Here is a 27,185-nt window from a genome sequence, read left to right as displayed (position 1 = left end):
AATAAAAACTGGTGGGTTGTCTGTCTGGATGAAATGGTGTTGTTATAAGTCACCTTGAATTAGACCTCTTGGGCAATTATATATACTGAGAAGGCATGCTGTGATTTCATTGTACCAGAAGTTAAGATCTGGGCGTATCATTTCCTGTCTTCTCTTCTGGTATAGCAGCCAGAGATGTAGCCTTTTGGAACAAAAGCATTTTTATAATTACATAACTGTTGCTGAGTAAAGATTCTAGTACCATAATTGCACACATCGAAGTACAGACCAAAAATTTGTATAGACTGGATTGGTAAACCGGACTATAAAAATAAAAAATAATGTATAAAAAAATATGGTGTGACTGAAACTGTTTTGCTATTTAAACATGGATGCTAAGTGCAGCGATTTTTTTCTCTATGCTGACTCTGTAGTTTCAGATAACTTACCTAATACAGATTTCAGCAGCTATGTTGTGTATCCTGCACACACTCTCTCTTTCTTTGTATTTCCCTTCAAAATTTTACCCTTAGCATGATAATTCAGACTGAAATTAAATAATTCACCTTTGCATATAAAACCAAACAAACAAAAACAAAAAAATCTCATTGTCTGATAAGAATTCTTTTGGATTAGAGATTTTTATTTTAATTTTTAAGTCATTTAGAGTTGTCGGTCCCACCCTTCAGTTTTACTGTGATGGAAAATAATTGTTTTTAACTTAGCTGTATTTTGAATATTAAATTTTGAGCCTCAACTACTAACAGCTATACTGCCCCTAGAGATTTGTGAGGGCATGGTACATGAAGACTTACAGGCTGCAATAAGCTGGCAGTGTTTGCTGTTCTGTGTGGTGTTCTCCCAAAAGTTATACCTTTTAAAGTAATGTGCACTAGAGCCTGTTGGAATGAAAGTCTAAAACAGTTTGTTTTTGTCTTTGGCTTTTGTAGAAGCTCCACCAAAACTGGAAGAAAATCCTGCTGAGGCATTTACCGACTCGTCTCTCTTTGCTCACTGGGGCCAGGATCTCAGTCCTGAAAACAGACGTATTGCACTTAAACAATTTCAGTATTATGGCTACAATGCTTACCTGAGTGATCGCCTGCCACTGGACAGGCCCCTGCCTGACCTTAGACCTAATGGGTAAGTGCTGTAGTTAACCCCAGCATTGTGGATCCCTGAGTTCAAATCTTAACTCTTCTTCACCTGATAGTCTTATGTTGTATGATCACATAGAAGTTACATAGGATGGCCATAATGAGTCATTTATATGAAATATAAGAAGATTGGAAGTTTCAAATGTCCCCTGAAATGCTGAAATAACCATATTAAGCCGTATTAAAATCCCACTAAGTACTCTCTAAGTTCCCCAAGTTCTTTTGGAATCTTAATGTCACCTATAATTCTCTTTAAATAGTGTTTTATTGCTAAAAGAGTAACATTTCTTATGTTAAATTTCAGTTTTATCACAAGATCTTGACTAGAATAGGAAAAGCATAAGAAATTCTATTTTAGAAAGCCCAGGACCGTATGATAAAGATCAGAAAGCAGATGAGATTGGTGAGCTCTGATGGTGCAATATGCAGTTTAGTCAAGCAGTGTGTACCAGCTGAAAGCCCAAGGAGCCTCCAGCTTTCACTGAGCTCTTCTCTGCTAGGAAGTGTGCATGCCAGGCAGGGTAAACATGTCCATTGTTGTTCCATGATGCTTTGTTGACGTGGATTGGACCAGGGGAATGAACAGCCTTCCCTTTAAGGCATTTGAGTCCTAGTCTGGTAGGACCGTTACAGAGACAGTTAGCATTCAACTGTTTTTCAGCCTTGGTGATACATCTTTTCATTTGGAAAAACCTAGCATCTCTGGGGATGGGGATGTGGGTGGAAGGAAGACTGCTTTTTTTGCAGCTTATTAAAAAAAGAATATAATTAAAATAAACTCAATGGGTACTCACTGAATTGAACCAGTAACCAAGATATGAAAGGTGTTTTAGCTCCTTGCCAATCCCAAGCGCGATCCAGCTGTGATCTTATTTACTACTTTTAACCAAATGTTTTAATAATTAGTGCAATAAACAGTACGTTTTACCGTGTATTGAGTTGTTGGATATTAGTGAAAAGATATGAAAGCCATTCCAGACTACAGTTTAGCAATTTAAAGTATATCTATAATTTATATTACAAAATATTACATTTTAGAAATATGTATGTTGTAGATTTGCTGAAATATAACAACCTTAAGGAAATCAAGGTCCAAGAAATTATATTTTGATTAAATTAGTTTAACACTGTCTGTATGGACAATCTCTCTTTTTTTTAATTATAAACTAATTTAGAGGAAAAATAAATCTTCTGTGACTATAAGACACAGTAACAGAAGTGTGTCTGTTCTTATATCTCTTTTGAAATGATTCTCCTGAATGATTTCAGCCTAAATTTTTTATAACTGTGGCTATAAAAAATTAAAAAGACATGGTAAAGGAATGTTACTGTAGCTGAAAGAAATAAATTAGGGTTGGGATTTTAGAAGAAACTCCAGTTTGAAATGAACCATGATCCTAATTTCTGTGAAAATTTTGATTCTTAGTTAACTATCTGCAAAAAACGTTAGACTTTACAATATGTTTATAGAGTCATGCACACAAAATAATGGCTTGGTAATGATAGCTCAGGAAGACTTCTTTTTCCCCACCCTTTATCATGGTTCAGGCATGAGTGGGTAATCTGATGCTAAAAGCATCAAATGATAAATTCTAATATTGAGGGAAATGAAGCATATTGTCAGGTAGTATGTGCACTGCTTGCTGCACATACAGCACCCTGTGGAGTACACTGCTACAGGGTATTCCAAACGTCGCATTTCTGAAAAAAAGAATTCCCAATCGTCTTATGCAAATTTTCTTTTGTTTGAGAACATGCACATGGCTATTGGAAGAAAAATGTTACCCTGTAAGAGTATGTTTTCTGCTGTAATCATCCATTTTTAGTGTTCGTAGCACCTATTTTCAAAGACAATTGTATTAGTCACTTCTGGAAGCTGTATGAATATATTTAAATTATCCATGAGCAGACACTAGGCTCAAGAAGCATACCATGAAAGCATGAATAGCTTGCTCTGAAGAGAGCACAGCGCAAGTGGTGTGGAGGATGAGTTAATCAACTTCCTGACTGGAAAAGCAAGAAAACGTAGGTATTGCAGCAGTACCACAATTGCTCAGGGAGGAGTTAGCCTAGAACTAACAAAGTTCATTAGCCTGGATTTAACGGTGCTTTTGAAAGAGGCAGTATGGCATAGGGATCCCAGCAATGGCTTGCAGGGAGGTAGCTGAAGGAAATGGAGTTCGTATAGATATATCCAGGCTTGGTTGTGGTCTATCATTTGTATTAATAGCATACCACATGAAGTATAGGATGACGGTAAGAGAACAGAAACAGAAATATAACAAGTCTAGTGTAATTCACATCTAATCAGCCCCAGTTGAGACTGGGAGAATAAAATGATCTGCCAAGGGTTTGTGTTGACGGTAAGCTGGCAGGCTAAGAACAGAAGAATATTCCTTAAGTCCCGAGATTACTCAGACTTAACTGTACCTCTGCTAATTAGGGTTGAACTAGAAGGTTATATTCCTGAGGAATCTACACAGACCTTAGGATGTCAAAGTGCTCTGCTTCTTACAGGCTGCAAATCCAAGCTTAAAAGCCCATGTAGCCTACTCTTCACGTCCTTCAGGGTCTGTGCTTGAACAGGACTGTGAGAATAGAAAAGCATGAGGACAGTATTCCTCATGTGACAACGTGAGTGACTCTTAGGTTCACTGCCTGAGCCTTCAGTGACGTATTTTTCCTTCATCTGAGGATGCTGTGTTTATTTCCAAGATCAGATGGAAGAGCAACTGCAGTAGTAGTAAAAACTGTGTAAGTGGCCAACATCTGCCTAACTTGCACAAAGGAGAGCAAACTTCCACCTGCTGTTGAGGAGGCAGCTATTTTACTGACTTTTCTCAGCCGTGTATGTTTTGAATCTTGGATGCTTGTGGTCAAGAAGATGAGTAAGGATTGAACATTGAGGAAAAGGCAAACAGTAGCAGAGAAATCAGAGAAGCTGTATTATAGAAAGGTTTGGATTGGGAAGGAGGAGGGGGTAGTAAAACAAGGGCTGCCTTGAGTACCAAGGGTCTCTGCAGTTTGCTGTGCCAGCTATGTGGGACTGAGCATCTGCATTGTATTCCTCAGGTACCAGATTATCTGGGTGTTATGTCTGTCCACATTATTGAAGCTTCTTATTCACTATTCACCCAGATTAGGGAGAATTGACCATACTTGCCTTATTTACTAGGTTATTAAGTTCTTATGAAATGAGCACCATAACCTAATTCAACTTTATCCTCAGTGTTATGTTCGTTTTAACAAGGCAGTCCAGAATTGTGTGATTGTGGATGGTGGGAATGAACAATGACAAGAAAATACTGCTATGTTCTTTTTTCTGCTGGATGTTTGCATCTGACTGACATTTTTTTCTCCTAAAAAGACAGGGAACAACCACCTGGGCAGCATGCAGTGCCCTAACTACTAAATTTGGTCTCCCATCTCTGCATGCCACCCGCACTGGAGGGCTGGGCAGGGTTGAATACTTGCCCTCTCCTTCATGTGTGTTGTAGCTCAGCAATCTCTAATTGTACCTGTTTTTCTCACTCTATTAAAAGTTGACAGCATTGACCCTAGAAACTCCTCTATGCTATAATATGGGGTTATGAGAAGTGGCATCTCTCATTGCAGGACCTTACAAAGAGATGCTTAGCTCCTCTGCTGAGGTACTTTGATGTGAATTCTCAGAGCACTGTTGGCAAAAAAAGGTTAAAACTGAGTCATACCAGTATAATATAAAAGGGGCTACTGTTTTTCTCAGTACCAAGAGACTTTGCAGGAACACATGCACATAATTTTGAGAAGAAAACAGTGATTCATAACTGCTACCTGGCATTTGAGTTATCAGTAAAGCCCAAAGACAGATATGTCAAACATTCGGTGTCTCCACTACATTTTTTCTTAATATCCTTTGATGACTGCTCCCTTCTTCAACCTGTTTCTATGTTGGTTTCCATCGTGTGTTTGCTTCCTCAATTTGATGGTGCGGTGTGTGAAGAAGAAGGATTTTTTCTTAAAACTCCCAATTGATCATTTTATTAGGACAAGACAAGTATTCTGGAATATTCTATATATTCTATGTTTTTACATTGACAAAACCATATTAATTTCACTTAATTGCCTGCTTCCCTCCTCCAACCTCCCCAAAAATACATGCCTACACACAGGCACCTGGATGCTGCTGGAGTTTTGTCTACACTATCCCAGTGGTGTCCCCAGAACAAATAATGACTCCCAAACCTGTTATAATACACATTATTATAAATAACTCCCCTGGATATCCCAGCTTCCTAAAATAATCATCACGTACTGATGCAGTCTCAGTTTTTGCAATGCTTAGCAGATGGTACATGCTGTATTGTGGAGTACTGGTTATGCTGTCTCTTACAAGGCATCCATTTATGTCCTGGTGCTGCAACTGGGTGCTCTACTGTTTACCACCCTTATAGCCATCTGTTAGTCCATAATGTGTCTCTGTCACAGAGTAACAAATAACTACTTACTCTAATGAGCTTGGAAGCGTTGAGGAAGGCAGTGTTGGCCTTACTGAGTGCAGGAATAGGATAATGCTTGTGTTAGTTATAATTCTGTTGTGCTCGTTGCTTTAAGTAGGGCAGGCAGCACCCACAAAGCTTGTCGTGAGTGAAATGCTGAAAAAGCTCACACAGAAAAGCATTAAAAGCTAGGTTGTTTAGGAATCCCAAAGCTGTGTACCAAATCTCTTTTTGAGTGGATGCACTTAGGATTGTACTCTGTTGGCTTGTAAATTTTTTGTTGCCTGATACAGTCTGCTGAAGCACATGTGTGAAAGAGAGATAGCATTGTGCTTTGCTTATGTGATGAGAGAGTGAGGGATAGTGGGGGAAAAAAAGTCTGTAACAGGACCCCAGCAGAGGAATTACGTTGCAGAATTCTGTTCCTGGAGAGCACGTGTGATATGAAGGAGCTAGCTGATGGGCATAAGGCATTTTTTAATCAGTGCTAACTGCGGTCAGCCAAACTTCTTTTGCATTGGTAAAAACAGTATTTGTATGAAGAAAAGTGAAGGCAGGAAGGCTGGAGGGAGGAAAGAAGTGCTTGAAGCTCAGTTTAGTTGTCCTCCTTGAAGATTTTAAATAGTATGGTATAGCATTTGACTTGCAGAGGCTCGCCCTTTTCCCAGCTGAGTCAGTGCTGTCTGGCATCTATGAAAAGTGCAGAGAAGATGCTGTTTCCTGTGCAGAGAAAGGCTTGGGTGGTTTTGTAAGTGCTCCTTGTTTTGAGCAGTTCACCAATCCCAAACTGTGTTACTTTGAGGCTTAGTTCAGCAAGAGACAATGGTAGATGCCTTGAAGAGCAACAGTTAGCTGCAAAAGCAGAACAGGTAGGATATCCACTGAATGCAGGTACAAATGCAAGGTAGAAAATTTAAGCATCCACTTCTCGAGGAGATTGATGTGTTTTAGGACAAAAGCTGTTCATGTGTCTGTCCAATGTCAAGATTACCACCAGTGTTATGTTCTATATGCAGTCCTGGATATAGTGTGCAAGACAGCATCACATTTTTATAAACCTGTAGGTTTTCCTTTGTTAAAAGTGATACATAAAAAACATGATCCCAAATTGTGAGTTTCAAGTTAGACGTTTGCATGTTAGTTCGGCTTCTCAAAAGGTAGCTCCTAAGGATTTGCATTCCATAAGCTTTTGCTTCATCTGAATATCCATGAAATAGTTCTATTTTGTTGGATTTATATTACTGATATATATGGCTCCAGGTTTGTTTTACACCAAGTTTTTTTCCTACTCATAAAAGACAGTGTAAATACTGCATGTGGTATCTGATGTTTCAAAAGATTCCTTTAAAAGAGCACAAAAGTCCGGTCCTTCACCTGTTAGATTATTTTGGATAGAAGTCCTAAAATTCCAAATTAGTAGCATTCTTGCCAAATCTCTGGCTTGTTCCCTGCTCTCTTTTACTCAGCTCTCTATCATTGGTTCTTTGTTTTCTTGTCTCCAAACTGTGACTCATAGCAGTGGTGTGTGCTGACTGGCTACCTTCTGTGATTCTGATTTGTGCTTCAGTTTGTCCTGTCTAAATCTGCCTAAATGCATTCTCTAAAAGTATTTAATTTCACTAGCAATGATATCAAATTAGCTGCAGTCTCCAAGTTGTTATAATAACCTAAGTTAATAATGCTGTACCTTTGTTTCTGATCTTCTCCCTTGTCTCCTTTAACTGAAATGTGATGCTGTAATCCACGTGTGTACTGGCTCTCCCTCTCTCATGTGTCATAACGTGAATGTTCTTTGCTTGGCATACATTTACACATACACTCTATTCATTCTGCCAGTAATCCCTGGCTAATACTGTAAGAGACTAACCGTTTTTGTCCAAATAGCTACATAGAATTCTCCTCATGTTCATATAAAAATGAATTGTATTGAGATCATCAACTCCCAGCTTTACTGTTCTAATTACTTTTTTCAGAGAAAAGTATTGATTTTAAGTACCTAGGAAAAAAAAAAAAGGAACTTTCATGTCACTAAAATTATACGATAATGTCTTTTATTAAAAGGACCGGGGACACAATTTGTTACAATTATATCTATGCTGTAAGATGCTTTGGAGATATTTATAAACATATTTATAATATGTTTCATTGTATCCTATAAAAAAAAGTGGAACATAGGACATAATGTAGTGATTAAGACACAAAACATGTTCTGTTGCTGTTGTTGGCTGTGATACCGATGTAACTATTAGGTGAAAAGTTCTTAAAATTGCAGAAAATCTTTTTTTTTTTTTTTCATAATGTAAATATTTGTTGAAGGTCTGGTAGATAAGTTACTAACACAGGAAATCATTCTTGTGTATTGTTCTTACTGCACAGTTCTGCTAAGCTAATTTTAACGTGACTAGCCAAGTTGCTGTATCACAATGTATATATTCTAGATGAATATGGACAAATATTTCAAAGAAGATTCGTAATGTATGCTGTCCTACAGTTGCCTGAGTTGTGCTTGAAATAGAACACCGGGAGTTTCTCTAAATTTCTGGTAACCATGACAACTGTTTCTTTAGTGTTATTAGCCCAATGTATTTTAGCAGAGTTGGTTGCAAGAGGAAATTTTTAGCTACATTGTGATGATACTCATTATTGTAATTCTAAACTATATGTAGAATTTATATTTATTAAAAAACAAACAAAAAAACAAAAAAACAACAATCCTAATACTGAAGTATGCTCAATATTTTGTGAATTTGTGCTTTTTTTGGGGGGGGAGGAATACCTGAGACCTAGGCAGGGTAGGGGCTTGCCCAAGGCCCCAGAATTAGGCAGAGGCAGAGCTGTCATTAAAACCTGGATGTTGCTGGTTGCTGCGCAACCCTTCAGTTCTTAGGGCTTAATGGATCTCAGAATTTGAGCCATACAATGTCCTCCCTTTTTATCCATTCAGCATATGTTCTATATACCCACACTCACACCCCTTCCTTATAGCTATTTCTTTTTCATTCCTAGATGTATGGAATTTTATTCCTCATGAAACTTAGCAAGAAGAAGAAGATAGATGCTCTTGTGAAACAGTACAAATTGTCTGCATTCTGTGTATGAACCAAGTTGGGTGTGTTTCATTCCAATTTGTTTAAATTAAAATAAAAAACAAATAGGTAATTTTTATTGTCACTTTCTATATAAAAAACAACATCAGAAAATGCATTTTTTTTTAGACTCTACACACATTGAATTTAAGCTGTTAGTAAAGATGATATATAGGTCTGAATGGAAAAAAGAAAGTATGAATTCAATTTAGGAATGTACCCTCATCGAAAAAGAATCAATTTGTAAAGCACTAAAAAAATTGGACATGACAGGAGCCTAGTTCTGTTCTGTGGTATCATATGCAGATATCTCTTAGCATATACAGGGGCAAAATAGGAGTCAAACAACATTCATATCACAAACACTGCTTTTGTTTAGCACAAGGTGCCAGACAACAGAAAATCCTATCCAGTGTGATCTAATTTGAAAAAAAAGAAATGCAAATGAATGCAGGTAGGAAAAATAACACAAAACATTTCATTTAAACAGATGGAAGATATGTCACAAGCATGTTACATTTCAGTTTATGCATGGATTTGTGGTAGTGCACCAGTGTTTTGGGGGTTGGTTTTGTCATCTGGAACATTTTTTTTAAAATATAGTTTGTCACTATTTTCTCACAAAAGTATATTTGACATATATTTCAATAATGGCTTAACTGACAGAGGACAAAAAATCAGCTTTTAAGGAAGTAATTTCTTTGAACTTCAGTGTGTTTTCATTGTTATTTATTTATTTATTATTTATTTTCCCAAATCACTGCATTGCTCTTTATCTGGTAGATGACATAGTTTACCACTTTTGCTAGAGTTTCATTTTTATCTTCTTCGTGCATCAGTATTGCTGAGGATAACAGATGGCTAAGCTATACAGGTAAAAGATTGGTTGTAGCTTTGTTTGCTGTACCATTATATATCTATGCGTTTGGGCTGCAACGAAATCACTGAAATAACAGGCTTTGTTGATTCTCTCTAAGCTAATGCTGAAAATTGTTTTGGTATGCGTGAGCCTGTTGAGTATTTTGTAGTGCTCCCCATGTGAATCCTAATTTTCAAAACTTGAATGAAATTTCAATTGCATTTACCAAACAGAAATCTGCAAGTGTTATGAACATGTAAAGGAGTGTAAATGCTACACTTTCTCTTCTATTTGAACATCAAATTTACTTAAGGAGTCATATTGTAGCATGATTTATGAATTTGTGGCCAAATTACATATTTATTAAAAGAATAAATAAAGAAACACAGGAAAATCTACCAGGTTACTAGAGTGGTCTTCATTCTGTTTAAAATTCCTGACAGAGCTTGCATCCTTGTACATTTCTTTTCTGTCTTTGCTGTCTTAGCTTATTTAGCAAGATATTGTTTGGAGCTGGATCTTTTACTGGTTTTTTGTTGTTGCTGAGTTGAGAAGGAATACCCTGTTCTCGACTGAAATAGCTGGTAGCTTCTGCAGCAAAAGTAATTAATTTAGCTATTAATAATACGCTTTTCAAAAGGGCAAACTCAGTTTAATCCTGTCTATACTGTCCAAGAAAAAAATATCATGACAAACTGCAGTTGGGAACTGCAGTTAAATAAGAGCTTACATTTGGTTTGCAAACAATTTTTTCAGTGTTTTGGACCTTGGTCAAAAAGTGAGCTCATTCTCGGCCTTGGCTGCACAGGGAATTTCAGGAAGTTGTTTCCAAGGATTCCTTTTTTAGATAGTAATTCATTTGATTCTTGCCTGTAAGTGCCTTGAACAGTTTATGGGGACCTTCTGATCAACGTTTACAAAAGTTATTCTTTTTCTGGGGATAGATTTCTCTGAAAAAGTTTGTGTTGACATTGTGACTTCCAACAGTTTACATCTTTGTTTTTTTTACCTTTCTCTTCAGGTGCAGAAACCTAACATTTCCTGACAGACTTCCAGAAGTCAGCATTGTATTCATATTTGTTAATGAAGCGCTCTCAGTGATTCTGCGCTCTATTCATTCTGCCATTGACCGGACTCCTGCTCACCTGCTCAAAGAGATTATTTTAGTTGATGATAACAGTAATAATGGTAAGAGATTTTTGGTCTTTTTTTTTTTTTTTTTAATTTGTTTTCCTCCTACAGGGGATGGATCATACATGAGAATCCTTGAATTCTGGCTCCTATTCATGCCATTAGCATTTCAGATGTTTTCAGCATATTTTTTCCCTTTCTCATACCACAGTCTTGCTGGGCTTTGTCTTCAAATATACACTAGTTGGTAGGTTAAAGAAAACAATGCACAAAGATAAAATGCCGTTTCTATTTGTTTAAGGTGGCTGTTAAGCAGAATTTGGGGTATAACAATAGATTACAGACCTAAGATGTTTTGTGCTTCTTAGTACTTTGGTATGCTTTCAAGATTATATGCTTTTTGTGCTCTTCCTGTTTCAGTTGTCAGATTTCATGTGCTTACTCACTTTCTTTTTTGCACAAAACACCTTCCTGTGCTTCTTAGACATCCCCTTTACATTGCTAGTACCTTTTCTCTCTCCCTTTTCTTCTCTCCTCCTTTTGTCTGTTCTTAGGTATTTATTGGCAATGTTTACCTTGCTGCTTTTCTACTGTGTGTATTAAGATTTTGTCCTATGATCTGAAGGACCGCTCATTTCTGGTTGCCAAGGTTTTGTTCAATGCTTGCCTAATTTATTGTCAATGAGGCCATACTGGGCATTATTTACAAGGCAACTTTACCAATGACATTTTAATAAACAGAGGATGCTGATTTTTAAAATTCATCTCTGATGGAGGGTTAATTCTGAACTCCTAAAATATAAGGAGAATCTGAATTTTATCCCATTGAAAGAAAATGCTAAACAAAGGGCTTCTTCCAACTTTGCCATTATTAGAGCTATGTGATTGATCCCTGTAGCTAGATCCTGAGGCTTCCTGCTGATTGTAGATGTGTATCACATTTGTACAGAAGAGAAACTTACTGGTAAGCAATTAAGTAAGTTCCCCCTCCCCAGGCTATACATTTCATCATCTCTTCTTCAGGTGATTCTCAATGAAGGAAAACGCAACATCCTGATTCTTTAAGTGCACACAAAACCCAACAACTTGATTTAAGTTTGTATTAAATCTAATTTCAGTCCCAGTGAATAATGCTATGTTTAGACTTACCTAAGGCTGACCAAGCTTTTCTTGAAACACCTACTCAGGGAACAGTGTGGGCAAATTGGCGTGCAGGATTTATGAGTTGTTGTTCTTAGCTTATGGCACAGTTTATGATGTAGCAGTGTGATGAAGTAAAATAAAAATAGCATGAAACAGAAAACTACAAGCAAAGTCAAACAAAACAATACAAAAACAACACATGAAGTGAATGTGTGCACACGCACATGTATATGTGATTCAGAAACATCTTGTGAGCTGAGGTAGACTTTCATTTACCTTCAGTCTGTAGTTCAGTCATTTGATATAGTTTTAATGATGTACTCTTGCTGGCCTTGACTTTCCCCCTTCTCCCTCATGAGTTTGATATGAAAAAAGGTTTGAAATACAACATTAATATGTGGACTCGGATTCTGGAATGTGTTTGTAAAAATCAATTCCTGCAATTTTTCAAACAGCTCCAGCTAATGCGATACCAGGAGCTCAATGATTTTGATTGGCTATTTGTGCTGCAGTGTCTGAGGCCTCATGCACAGAGGGACTGGCCACAAGATGGTCACAGAAGAAGAAAAATAATTTGTCTGAAAAAATGAGGTTTCTAGAGTTTGAGTCTCATTTTCTAGAATTGACAGGTATTTATTCCAGTGGACACGTTGCAGAGAAATGTGAGAAACATCAGTGTTTCTGAGGGCCTGTCATTATAGTGGCCTAACAAATGTACTTCTTGCACTCTCTGCTCTGTGGGCTTGTCAAAATTATCGTATATGTTATTTCTTACCTGAAACAGATAAGAAACCACAGGAACCACTTAATCTCTCAGGAAGACCTGTTCAGCCACGTCTTGTGTTAATACTAGTATAGGTACTGTACCGTATGTTATTTTTATGGTTGGTTGTGCCCTTTATTCAGGCTTACCTTTCCCACACTCCAGTGCCTCAAATCCTGACCCCAAACAGCAAGACAGTAACTGAGAGGAAGGTAACCGTTGGTTTGGCTGCCTTGGCTTGATGTGGTATGTCATTCTGTACAGAATCACACCGTGCAGGTACATACATGTAGTCCCCTGGAAAAATTCTTCAGGATTTTCTGCTGCTCCTTTAAACCTTTCTCTGGTGTCTCTTCCCTGTGGTAGTAAACTAGATTCCTACAATTCTCTTTATCCCATAGTATATGCTGAAGACCTGGTAATAGGCATCCATTTGGAGAAGATGGATATTTGGTAGGAAAGGGAGCAATTGTAAATATGATTTATGGGCTTTTCTATTACTAGTTTGAATCCTGAAATATTTATTTTACAATTTACTTTTGCTTTTACAATATTCTATTTTTTCTCCCTTCTAGCATCATTGAAACTAATCCTTTATATATAGTGTCATTCTGAGTTTTTGTTAGTGCTCTACAGCTCGTGAATACTGCTGCTTGTAAGATCAGTGCGTTACTCGGTTTCCCTGTAATGGAACCTTAGCAAGCAAAAGCTGGGTTTGTGCTTACATCTGGTTCCAGGTTACTCACATGTCTGAAGCCTCATTATAAGCAGTGTGTTTGCTCTGAGGTTTTCACCGAGGATCTCACTTTAGTAATTTGTTGTGATATTTTTTCAGTGATGCCATAGCCATGGACTGCACAGTCAAGAAGCATCACAGAATGGGAAGTGACTAGAACAGCTAGAACACATGAGCATGCTTTTTTATTTTGAGTCTCTTGCACTATTTGGTTGGATTCACATAGAGCAATGGTTTAAAACAAAAGTAGATACAAAAGCAGTTTGCGCTAGAAGAGGGCACCAGAATTTCCTGCTTCTTGAGGGGAAGTGGTATACTGGTTAAGTGGTCTAAATTCTTGTTCCAGGCCAAATTCTGAATCTAGTAATGAGAACCTGAATTATTGCTTAATTTCAGTAAATCGACGAGTTTCAGAAATGAGCAGTGGATTGCTTGCTTTTTAAAATTCTGGAAGGCTGATTTCAGAAACCATATATTCAAGAGTATGGCCAAAGTCTGTACATTTGTCTTGAGCAATAGTATTTTATTTCATGCACTTTAGGGTATGTCAAGCAAATTATCTATGACTTTTTCTAAGCCTTGGTGTAGTTTTTCAAGTTCTCAATTATGTTTCAGGAGACCTCAATTAATCTTTGTAAAGCTTCCTCTTTATTTTTATTTTATTTTTTTTAACATAAATGTTTCAAGTTAGCTAACTGTGAAAATGCCAGTGTGCGCCATTTAAAAGTAAAAAATAGATTGAATAGGTCTAAAATTTTTGATCCTTTATTTTAATAAAGCAGTTTGCATGGCTTAGTGCATGTATTTTGCCATATTTTTTCTGGTGAGAATGTGATAAGCATAGCATTGAAATGGTTCATATATGCTGCCAAGTAAGTTGATAGAAGGTTTAAAAATGCATTTCAGTGATTGCTTGTATAATGACAACAAAAGATTTATTAAAACAAATCTGGATCTTGTTCAGATCTCAGTCACATTGGTGTGAAATTGATTAAGTGCACTGATTTCAACTGTTTTACTGTAGTTTAGTTGCTCTATGTCAGATCAGAATCTTTCCCATTCTCCTCAGGAATGTTGTTTGCCTTTCAGAGATAATGTGCTCATTAGTTTATAACTTCACAATAAAATCATTTGTTCATTTTAGCCTTCAGAAGAACCAGAGACTTCCAGCTGGCTCCATGCAATTGAGGAAAGGCATTTGCAAAGAAACAGCTTTAAAACACCTTTAAGTGCCCCTGCCCCAGACTGCTGACAGTTAATTAGATGTCAGAAATGTACTTAGAAAAAGCATTGCTTGAGCTGCAGACTACTAGAATAGCACTTTATTCACTGTATCCTGTACTTTCGGGACAGAGTGATGACCTTCTGTGTCAGTGGAGTCCTGGCTTGGCTTTTGAGTCTTGCAGGCTTTGAGCCCCTCTGCATTGTCAAGCACCTCTTGAAGATATTTAATATATATAAAATATATATAACAATAAATATATATATATTTATAATATATATTATATTAATATATAAATATATTATATATAATATATTATATTAACATAAAATATTAATATAATATTTTATTATTTATATTAATAAAATATATATAATAATAAAATTATATATATAAATATAAATATATATATAAATATTTATATAAGATATGAAGTTTAACAAAAGCAAGTGCTGGGTCCTGCACCTGAGACAGGGCAACCCTGGCTCCCTGGCTGTACGTACAGACTGGGCGACGAGACGCTGGAGAGCAGCCCCACAGAGAGGGATCTGGGGGTTGTGGTTGACAGGAGGTTGAATATGAGCCGGCAGTGTGCCCTGGCAGCCAGGAGGGCCAGCTGTATCCTGGGGTGCATCAAGCACGGCATCGCTAGTAGGTCAAGGGAGGTGATTGTCCCGCTCTACTCTGCGCTGGTGAGGCCTCACCTCGAGTACTGTGTGCAGTTCTGGGCACCACAGTATAAAAAGGACATGAAACTGTTGGAGAGTGTCCAGAGGAGGGCTACGAAGATGGTGAAAGGCCTGGAGGGGAAGACGTACGAGGAACGGCTGAGGGCACTGGGCCTGTTCAGCCTGGAGAAGAGGAGGCTGAGGGGGATCTCATCGCGGTCTACAACTTCCTCGCGAGGGGGAGTGGAGAGGCAGGAGACCTATTCTCTGTAAACACCAGTGATGGGACCCACGGGAATGGTGTTAAGCTGAGGTAGGGGAAGTTTAGGCTTGACATCAGGAAGAGGTTCTTCACCGAGAGGGTGGTTGCACACTGGAACAGGCTACCCAGGGACGTAGTCACAGCACCGAGCCTGTCTGAATTTAAGAAGCGACTGGACTGTGCCGTTAGGCACATGGTCTAAACTTTTGGGTAGACCTGTGCAGTGCCAGGAGTTGGCCTTGATGATCCTTATGGGTCCCTTCCAACTTGGGACATTCTATGATTCTATGATTATAGAAACTCAGATTTCATAAAGTTTCTTCCTTTTTCTTGAAATCATTGCTTATGAATGAACTATTCTAACATATTCTGGTTAACAATTTATCATTCTGTGTTATAATATTTTCTTGAACACAGCTATTGAGTTGCAGCAATAATGCTGGATATCACAGGATGGTAATTTTATGACTTGCAGTGTCAAAGAGAATTAGTGGTGGAAAGTGGGTCTTACGCAATGTATCACGTTTGAGAGCTTTGCAACCCTGTTCTCAAAACACTGAAAAAAAAGAAGCTTTTCAAAAAGCATCCAGAGCCAACCTTTTCATTAGAAACATATTTCTTCTTCAGTTATTTTAAGGAGGGGGATAGGAAATTGTCTAAATTATTTTCTTTACAAAAGTAGTAATGAAAAGTATGGTTCAGACGCTCTCTAGATTTCCTGCTACGGCATAATCTGAAGATGGCATACCTGCAGACCAGACAACTAGGCAGGAGTGTTGATTTAAAAAAAAAAACAACAACACAAAACAAAACAAAACAACAACAACAACAACAAAACACCTATTAATGACAATCTCCTGGGCTTGATGTACTGTTTGGCTTCTGGTTCTCCTCTTATCTCAATACCAGCAAAATTCAAAGATGATTAAAAACAAGGAGAAAGACAAAATTTCTTCAGAAGTGTATTCACTTTTGGGCCGTGGATTATACCTTGTGAAGGCTTTGCTTTATCAGCATAGATTAGTTCCTTCCCGTTAGTTAAAGGTTGTAAATCTGAAATTCTTATTTCACAGTCTTTACCTGAGCAAGCTTTCAGTTGTGTTGGCATGAAAGAGGGCTGTTTAATTATAGTAAGGAAACAGATGCTAAAAAGTATGTATTTTATATATAGACCAAGAAGTTGGTCTCCTTTTTAGCTATTAGAACATATTTTGTTGCTTTTACAAACTATACATTTTACTTGCGTAGTAACATTTAGCACTAAGGCTTGAATAAATGAATTAGGACAATTCTTTGAGTATGTATTTATGGCTACATGTACCATGCTGATGCTAGGAGTGCAATGAGGTGTGTCTGGCTTGTATGCCAGCTGCTGTGAATGTATCTGAAAATACATAAGAAGAAAACAACCAGAAGCAAAACATAGTCCACTGGCCATCTGTTTCAGCAGTCAGCAGAAGTTAGGAGAAAGAGCAATGTTGTTCTGATTTTGATAGTGGAATATGTGAACACTTCTGTTCACCTTATCTTATCATGTTCTCTTATCTCTGAAAGCCATACGGCATCAGACTCAAATGTCAAGTCACACATGGGAAGGGGGTGGTAGCAAGCCTTGGTGGAGGGATGACTGACTTCTAGCACTGTAATTATAGTTGTGTGGATGTTGTGTGGCTCTTCTGGTGCAACTTGTGTCTGTTGCACCACTTGCCTCTGTGGAAGTGGCCTTTCAAAAGAACAGTTATTTTAATCATCTGCAATATAGTATAGTTCAGTCTGTTTATATGGTTGGATAAGCAAAGTCTAAATGTGTTTGCAAGCTGATAGTGTAAACTCTGCCCACATAAAGGGTCAGCAGCAGGCAACAGAGCTTTTACTGCATTCTCCTGACGTCAGAGTTTTTGATATAATACAATGAACTGAATCTTCCCTGGGCAGCAGTTGTTGAAAATTAATATGTGGTCATCTTATATTTTATTCTATCCCCAAAGTAATTTAACTCATTCAGTTCTAATGCACTTGCAGTCTAATAAATATGTTTTTGTATATGTCAGGTTGAGTATAGCAAGTTCAAGGGAACAGAGCAGCCACTTCTAAAACCAGCATTTTCCATCCTTGCAGTTTAATGTAGGCAGCAGAATAGAGAAAAAATTGTTTTATGTAACTCCAAACCTTGTCACGAGATAATAATTATTTTTTTGTAGTAAGACAAGTCCATTGCTATGAAACTTAGCTTTAAGATTGGAATAATGATGTATCTGATTCCGGCGTGGGAAGGAATAATTTAAGTGTCATCTCAGCAGTATCTGCATACCATATTTAATCCTAATAGCCGATAGTTAAGTGCAGCATTGAACCACTATATGCGGGAAATGCTGAAAAACTGGACTTAGGAAACAAAATCTGTGTGTAATTTCAGCTGCAGTTTCATAGCTTTCTTGTATCTTCTCTCTTGTTTTTTTTTTTTTCTCCCCACATAGGCAGTGTACACCATATATATAAAGTAAAACAATGCACAGTGAGTATTTTCTTGTTTTTCAACCTGTGTTTGTTTTGCCATCCTATAATGACACAATCCTTAGTGTGAGCACAGTCATACGTGCTGTCAGTTTACTGATCATATCAAAGCTCAAGGAAAAAAAACAGCTGAAGTTTCTATGTGATAAATAGGAGCACATTGGTACTCTGAAATCATTTGGAAGAATAATGTGGGTCAACTTAAAGGTAATATCAACTATGACAGGTGTGATTGAGAAACAATATGTGGCCCAGACTGTTAAAGGCTGAAGTCCAATTCAGTAAGAACAAGCTAGTTTTGAGCTCTGCTAATAGCAATGAGGAAATCACCCCATGTGTATGGGAGATCAAGTGCTGTAGAATGGTGGCATCCTGGCTGTGAGAATGCCATCCCCATGTCAAATAAATACCTATGTGTACCTGCCTTGTAGTTTTACAATAAATTATTGTATGAGCAAGCTTAAAGCATTTCCCTGTAGCCTGAATCTTATATGAATTGTCCAGCCTTAATTGTTAGTGATATTTGTGCCCTTTAAATTTCTTTTGTGCCTTTGATGTTTGCTTTTGAATATCGACGTGAGACTGTACAGCACTGGTTCTGATTTTGTGTTCTGTCATCTCACAATTTTCAGAGGAATATCTTCTATTTACCCATTTCCCACATGTATAAATAGAAAAGTGTAAGGAATGTGGTGGCACTAACATCGTGTGTCTGTGTGTATTTATATCTGTGTATATTTATGTCTGTATGATTTATATCTCACACACAGGATCTTGTGTGCTGAGACTCGCCCAGATACATACAGCATATGGAACATACTGCACAGATAGCATTAATACAATTCTGTGCTGCTCAGCATTGCATGTAAGGACAAGAAGTGAATGAGAGCGTGCCCTGCCAGCTCATGGAATGCTTTGTGCCCAAGATGGATTCTTGCTGAGGCCATCAAATTGTCATCTCAGTGAACACTGTCTCCCAGATGTGGGCAGCTGGAGAACTGCTGGACAATGAAGGTTCCTATTCAACTAGAAACAAATCTGGCAACTTAACTTAGAGCATTATTCCAACATTAGGAAAGAGATTTGAGGAAAGCTTTCTCACCAGAAGTTGAGCAGAGTGGTCAGGAATTTATAACTGCAATTTGCTAGCTTCTCTAGCACACTGGAGGGATTGAGAGAGACAAGGAGGCAGTAGGCAGAAGTGATGGAACATGCCATCATATCAGAGGTGAATGATTTAACTGCAGCATAGCCAAGAAAAAAGAAAGGCTGTGTAAAAGCACGTGAGATTTTTTGACTGAGAAATAACATCTTGTCCAGAATTCTCTTCTCCTGGGAACCCCAAATACAAGTTTATCTTTTTTTTTTTTCCTGACACATTGAACACAGATAACACATTGCTAATGTTACCAGAAATAAGTAGTGGTCGAATTTTGAAATTTTCATCTGCTCTGTCCATTTGTGTCAGCAATTACATCTTCCGGAAGAGAAGAACAGCAGAAAATAGTGAAGTTGCAGGAAGCTTTAATGGCATGGTAAAAGTATCATCACATGTGAACTTAAATGGCATTCCAGTAGCATGAGCACATAGGTCACAGGGAAAAGAGGGCGTCAGATGAAAAAAAAGAATTTATGTTTTTAGCTCTATTCTACAAACGTAAAAAGATGTTGTTATACAGTGGTATAGCACCGATTTAAAGGATGCCTGATATTCAGTGACTCTGAATCATTCCTGCACTTCGTGCAACTTTTCACTGACTTCTCTTGACTTCACATATGAAATATGAATAACTAACTCAATTATTGTATGTTCCGGTAGGAGCTCTGGAACGGATTTGATGTTAGGAAAGATAGGAAGTTTTTATCCTTGAAAATACATTGTTTAGCATGTGAAGTACTTTGTGTTTCTCTCATAGATGGTTGTACAGCAGCCTGGAATACTCTGCAAAGCTGCAGGCATCTTGCCGGCATGGGTAGTTCAGCAGAAGACAGATTATTAAATCCATTTTAAGGCAGTCAAAATTATCATTTTACTGCACACTGTAGAATTGGATTTTCTGTTGGTTTTGCAAATGTACTTTCATAGTCCCTGAGGTGAGGATGGTATAATAATTGCAGTGTTCGAGCTTCCATCACAAACAGCTCTTTTTAGGTTGTAGTGTGTTGGTTTTCTCAAAATGATGCTGAAATTAAACTAGGCATGATATCAAATATAAAGAACATGAAAGCTTCCAGTTTAAGCAGTTGAAAATTATTCTTAATAACAGAAGGGAGAAAAAAATTCCTTTACCTAACAAGATTTTGGATTTTTTATTTTTTTTTTCTTCTATAGGAAGAGCTTTTTTCTTTTCCTTTTTTTTCTTCTTTTTTTTTTTTTTTCTCCCCCCCCCCCCCCCTTTTTTTCCCTTTGCTTATGATTTATGTTGTCAGCACTACTCCTTTACCAAATGTGTGACAATTTTTTTGGTTTGGTTTTAGTTTAAGGGCTAATCTAAATGGTGTTGATTGCTTCCTAGAATTTTCTTTTTCATTAATAGGTTACATTCTATGGTGTGATGTAGGTTCTCTTGCATAAAAATATAAGTCATATAACTAGTCCAGAGAGTATTGCTGCAAAATGAAATAAACCCTTTGGTAACGTTAGGTCATTATAGAAGCTCATGTATCCTACTTCTTGAATTAGAAACAGTTTGTAATTAAAAGAAAGAACTGTATTCCCAAAGAGATGTAACTGGAAACTCTCTGATCATGTTAGCTTCTATCAGATGTTTCAGTTCCTTGGAGCTCCTATCTGACCTGCAGAGACTTCCAGGAAAATGAGTACTAAGCCTAATTCACTTTCTAAGTTGTAATTCTGAGTGCATGCTCCGTGTAGGTTAGCCATGTCTGATGTTTGTTCTTTTTAGCACATTTTTAATAAGTCACCAAATTAGGAAGTTGCTGTTATTTTTGTTGTTGTTGTTGTTTGTTTGTTTGTTTTTTAATTATCTAAAAAGAAAAACCTTCAGGGGAAGTAAGTTAATAAAATGGTCGGTTAAACTAACCTTCATTTTATGGCCCTAACCTGGGAATATTGACAGAGATGACTTAGTGACAGTAAAATTGAAAAAAAAAAAAAAATATCTAATGAGCTTTCCTTACAACGGAAAGTGCCCTAGAAAAATTGTTGCATCAAGATACCTCAAAATAAGTTTAATTAAGTGTGGATTACTGCACAATAGATCAATTAGCTTTGGGTCAGGAAGAAAGAAAGCAGAATTATTTAGTCAACTGTAGAAGACAATGTACATTCTGTAGTTAATTTGATGCTTTAGGACTGGATTATCGAAGTTCACGAAATCACATGAAAAGCACCGCTCTATGATTTGGTTTGTATCTTAAAAAATATAATCAACAAAAAGCATTATTATGTGTTTTTTTTCAGTTCTGTATAGTGCTGGATATTCATATAGTGTTTAGAGTTCTTATAGGGTTATTTTCATGAAAAAGTGCAACGCTCTAGGGATGCACTATTCCTGGCTATACTGCTAGTCTAGCTGATTTTTCGTCTGTATTCTAGCAGTAATGGGAACAATCTTTTAATCCAAAACAATAATCACATAATTTATACCAGATGTCTGACTTCACAAATCTTTATGCTGGAGATGGATTTTGTTTCAAAGAAATTTCAATCCCCACTCAAAAACTTTTGTACATTATCCGTCAAATTTTCTGCTGGCTTAATTTAAAGACTGCTACAGCCCCTATGACCTGAATGGGTCTATTTCTCAGTGCATGGATGAAGGGAAAAGATGATCAAGATGATCTTGTGTTCATTAAGGTTTGAACATGATGTCACCCTAATCATAAAACCTAATTGCTTACAGCCAATTGTTTAGAATAGATTATAACCAATTTTAAGACATATTTAGTTGCATGATTTGTATTATTTTATGAGAGATCACTTGGGCACAATGAGACACTCTTTGGGTTAGGTACTATTTAGTAGTTAGACTCTGTGTGAGCAATAATGGATCCCATCCTCCTTAATGCCATTGTGTTCAGTGAGAATGTTGATATTATTTGGTACCTCAGTCATGAATAGGAGCATTGATGCCTTGGTTTCCATAAACCAGCTGCTAGTTTACTACAGATTTGGTATACTCCTTAAAAATAAAAGCTGATAAGAATCCAAGGGAATGTAAGTACTTTGACAACTGCCTATAATGCCTATACTCATTATACAAGCCACAAATTTATGTAACCCTATTCTTTTTAAGGAAGTTGAGAATAATGAAAATAACCAAATGATATTTTATCTGAAAGGAAAATCATTGCAAATAGTTGTAGACTTACTGTCTGATATGGTAGATCAGTTTCATTCTTAGCTGATTTTTGTAGATTTCTATGGGCTGTAAAGTATCTTTCTCTGAATCATTTATGTTTGTGTGTGATTTGGTGTATTTTAATTTTTTCTGTTAAGACTTAAACCAGGATTTTCTTCCGCTTTTGTTGAAAATGTTAGCTTTGTATCCTAACACTTTCCCTCTATTTCTCCTGCAGCCGAGTATTTGAAATATTTTCTCTCTAACTAGTGCTTTGCTTTTTGGATGTGTTCAAGTGATTTGGCAGTGAGTAGATTTGGACAGTTCTTCTGTGTTCTGCATAAAAGCTGTTTTTTAAATGTTACTGATGTAATGCTTAGTGCCATCTTGCCAAATAGTTAAAGCTGTCATCCCCCTACATGCTGCTGGTGTAACTATTCAGCATTGCTCGTGGGAGAATACTGCATCTTCCACTGAACTTCTGTTCAAAAAAAAAGATCTTGCAGCTTAGTAATGGGAGATAATACTGGCTGTCAATGCAGTTCCCCATGGAAGGGTGATTGTAAAATACCACCCCTAAGTGCAAATTTAATACAATGAATTGTCCTTCTGAAATATATTATTAATTATGAATGCTAAAAAGTGCTTGTTCCAAGAGTTCCTCTTGGTCTTTAGGTTTATCAGAAATAAATGTTCTTTTCAGTGAAAGGGTTGCAGCCATACTTCTGTATCTTTTATTGCAATTCCTTTATTTTATGGCTCATTGTTCTTGTGTGTAGTTAGTCTGAGGCAAGTTACTTTTAGGTTTTCAAATAGATATTTAGATTTAATTGCCATATAGGTGATTGTGATTTATAACTGTGTTAGACAACATACTAATGTGAACTACTAATCTGTTTGTCTTTACTGTGTGCCTTGTTTCATCCATCTATAGAGAGCATGTAACAATATTTATAGAGTAACCTAAGAAGAGATGAGACAAGCATCTGTCAGAATTATTTTAAATATAGTCCCCTGTGTGTTGGGGCAGGAAGAAGGACCAGGCAATTTCTTGAAGCCCCAGTTTTTTGGCCTTTAAATGGAAGAGATCTAAGGTGTCAATTATAAACACTCAGTGACTGGTCAGCATGCGGATTTTCAGGACAGAGATTTCATATTCAAGCAAGCCTTGTTATAGTTTCTGGCCCTCATAAAAATATCTCAGGAACTGTAATTTCTGTTGAAGAGAAGGTGGAGAAGTTGCAACCAATAGTAGAAGGCTTCCTGTGTATCTGGTGGATTTATTTTTGTTTTAATATAAATAGTTTCTGACCTCAAAATTTGGGACTTCAACAAGTATGGAAAAATTAAATCCTCTGGAAGCCCTTAAACAGTGCTTTGAATGTTACTGTGCCAATAGGCAGAATAAGAGAAGTCTTTAGTATCCTGGATGTTTTAATATTCAAAATGGTTGGTTAAACATTGACTGTATCCACACTCGCAGATTTTTCCTAGACTTGGTTTTAAACAGAGATTGCTTTATGTAGTAAGGCTCTGCAGTTCATTTGCTTTGTGTATGGAGAATATATGTAAAATTGTTCATGTCTTGTTCTTTGCATAACAGCCTCTCTCTCTGAAAAGACCACCATGATCCTTCTCGTTTATGCTTTCTCAGTTACTATTAGCAAACAAGTAATTACAAAGCTCAATTTCTTTAGCAAACAATTGCTGTTGGAAGACTTCTGTGATAGAGAACAACTTCAGCTTGATTGGTATTTGTTAACTTATGTACGTAGTTTTAAAACAGAAGGGCTTTATAATTTTATTTAGTTACTGTTATGCAGATTTGCATAAACATTAGTGAAGCATAGGTTCTGTCCCATTGTCTCATTACTGGTGAAACCATTCATTCTGCTGATGGATAATGTAGCCTTTCAGACAGAGAGGTTTAATGGTGATAGGTCAAAAGTAATGAAATAAAAAGGGGTTGTGAAGAGAAAGAATAATGAGGAACCTTTTAAGAAGTATGTCCTGGTACTGTTGCTGGTTTTGTTCAGCACACTGTAAATCATTGAGCCAAGAGATCAATGAGTTCCAAAAATGAAGTAGCAGAAGGGTGGGAGAAAACAATGTATTGCTTAATAAGTATCAGCATTATATGTAGATACAGACAGAAGAAATGGAGACATAGATAATAAATTTTGCTTTTATTTGGTGCCAGGTGATTTCAGAGGGATTTGTAAGTGCTAGTACTTATCAAACATCAGGTCCACTTCACATCATTAGGGAAGGATAGACTTGATGAGAGCAACAGGACAGGGAACGCTACCTTTCATTCATTAGGAAATGACTGCACGGAAGCAGTGGTGGCATAGGTTAGTATTTGGAGGATGTACAAAACAGATTTGTTTTGAGATGGAGAGTAAAAGATGACGTTAACGGAGCATTTCCAGAACTGCCAGCTATGTCTGAGATGGCTGATCATAGGTAGCACCAGCTCGTTTCCAAACCGAGACCGACCCTCTCATGCGGCTTCTGGCAGGCATTGATCCCTTTCCAGATGTGATGTTGCATGACTGTCTTCCCCAGGAATATTCTTTCTCAATGCTTATCTGTTGTCTGTTTGATTAAGATGTCTGTGTATCTGGCAATAATTTGTACCAAGGCTTTAGGTTTAACTGTAAAAGAAGTACTCTGACTAGAAGAAAATCACTGCTCCCTCTCTTAGTTAAAATGAGGACTCACATGTTTTTTGTTTATCTACCTGAAGGGATTAAACCAAGTATGTACTAGACAAATCTTTCTTAGGATTTGTTACAAAACCCCTATATTTTCTGAAACGTGTGTGCAGTACAATACTCAGTTTTCATAAATGCTTCCAGTTAACACCCCTAGTGTTTACTTTTTAGCAATTGAGAAGATTAACTCACATAGAAAATAATATTTAAAAAAAAAAAAACAAAACACAACCTGACAGGAATTTTCACATGTAGTTTAGCAAAAGACTGAGTAACTTCTTGCAAGTTGGTGATCTTTCTTAGGCTTCAGCAAGGCTATTTGCTTTTGCTGTATAGTAATGTTTTTGTTGTTGTTCTGGATGATTTTACAGAAAGAAACCAGATGCTGGGTTTTTAAAAGAGAGGTTATGAAACCTACTACCTCTGTGTTTTAATTATTTTAATCACCACTGTTTTGTCAGTGGTAAAAGGCAGAAATACTGACTGGTCTCCAGTTAGCAGTATTTGAACTATGGCTGTCTGTGTCTCATTTAACAAGCTCTGATGTGGTCCTGTAGCACTGAAAACCTATTGGAACTGTAGAACCTCTCAGAACATAAGGAATGCAACCATTTCTTTACTTCTTTAAGCTTTTTTCCTTCTGTATGACATGTACTGGAGATTCTTATTTTCATAATTTCAATTCTCTAATTGGAATTGCAGCATAGGCTTCAAGTTCCCATTCTTTACGTGATCTGCAAAGGGAGCAGTCCCATTGAGTTCTTTTGACAACAGCTTTGCAAATAGCTATTCCAAGTAGCAAATAAACTTATGCAGTGGAAAGATTGTACAGAGTGTAGGTTGTCAAGAACTGTACAAAGCTGGGCCATTTTGCAGTCCAAAGGCAATGAGGAGTTAGGCGTAATTATACCCCAACTTTAGTAAGCAGAGGTGTTACAGAATAGACTTCTTTCTTGTGTGTGCTTTATAGATTGAAGTAGCTTGGCATTGCTAGAGGGCCGTGAACATCGAGGCAGCACCCTCCTTTTGTCCAGTCAGATGAAATGTAGCCTGCTGGTTTGGGACATGGATGAGGTGATGGTCTTGGAATCAAGGCACGGTCCAAAATGTCCATGTCATTTTGCCTTTTCCCAGTGTGGCAGAGTGACTGTAATTGTAATCTCCAATATTACTGACAGAGTGAGAATTAGGAAAAAATGTATCAGGCTGGCTATGTGGGTGACCTGTACTTACATTTATTAGTGTGACTCACAAAATGTCAGAAAAGGGTCATCTTGACTTACAGTTTAGGCCACTTCACTCTTTCTAACGGGTAGCATGACAGTGTTTGCTATGTAGAGTATGATTTACAAAATTGTCAATTGTCATATAAGGGAATATTTAGGAAGAGGGTTGCTGTGAGGCCGTTGAAGCCATGTGACTGGAGGAGTATTTCACTATTCAGACTTCCAAGAGACACCCATGTCTGAGGCTTCTTGAGCTTTGAAAAGATTGCAGAAAATTCTGTAGAATAAATACTGCTCAGGATTTTCAAGATTTGGGTATTAATTGTAACTGAATTTACCATCTTCTGGAGCAGTCTTATGTCTCCTGTGACATAAGAATAACCCTCTAAGGTTAACCAAGACCAATGTCATATAGGAAAATGAGATCATTACCCAATCTGAAGATGAGTGAAGTGGTTTTCAAGCCAACATATTGCAACATGCAGACAAAGTAGAAATTTAATGCTTATAGGTGATGAGGATTCAGTTGTGGAATTTCATTATGAAATTCAGCTGTGCAAGAAGCATTCTTTCAAAGATGCTAAAATGTTTAAATCTGAGAAGTCAAGCAGTAACTATTGTGAAAAATGTGTATATATTGCAAATCAGATTGCAAATCACTGCACATCAAGGTCCTGACCAAGGAAATTACCCTGCATCTGTGCAAAATCATTATTCACAAAGGTCAAGCGGTATAGTGGAAGAATTAGAGATGGGAGGTAATAGTTTCAAGTCTTTGAATCTCTATAAAATAGAGTCTGATAGGTTTTCAGTGCCACAGGACCACATCAGGGCTAGTTAGTGAGACACAGGCAGTATTTAGTGCTAACAGTCCTTCATAAGAAGATTTACTTTTTAAGGAAAGTCCTTAAAATTCCCAAACATATATATGGGATATATA

At 37.1% G+C, this 27,185-nt stretch overlaps 1 protein-coding gene across 3 annotated transcripts in view; it reads left to right on the top strand.

Annotated features, from left to right (window-relative positions):
* The window catches only part of GALNT18 (polypeptide N-acetylgalactosaminyltransferase 18), a 239,334-nt gene that overhangs the window by 130,781 nt on the left and 81,368 nt on the right, over positions 1 to 27,185 (top strand). For all 3 annotated transcript variants that reach the window (XM_068685382.1, XM_068685381.1, XM_068685383.1), the window contains 2 exons: positions 930 to 1,122; positions 10,581 to 10,747. In XM_068685382.1, coding sequence (XP_068541483.1) covers positions 930 to 1,122; positions 10,581 to 10,747 — 360 coding nt within the window. The remainder of the gene's footprint in view (positions 1 to 929; positions 1,123 to 10,580; positions 10,748 to 27,185) is intronic.

This window comes from Anas acuta, chromosome 5, assembly GCF_963932015.1.
Source record: "Anas acuta chromosome 5, bAnaAcu1.1, whole genome shotgun sequence".
NCBI lineage: Eukaryota > Metazoa > Chordata > Aves > Anseriformes > Anatidae > Anas > Anas acuta.
Note: the sequence above shows the minus strand (reverse complement) of the source record. Positions and strands in the feature narration are given on the sequence as shown.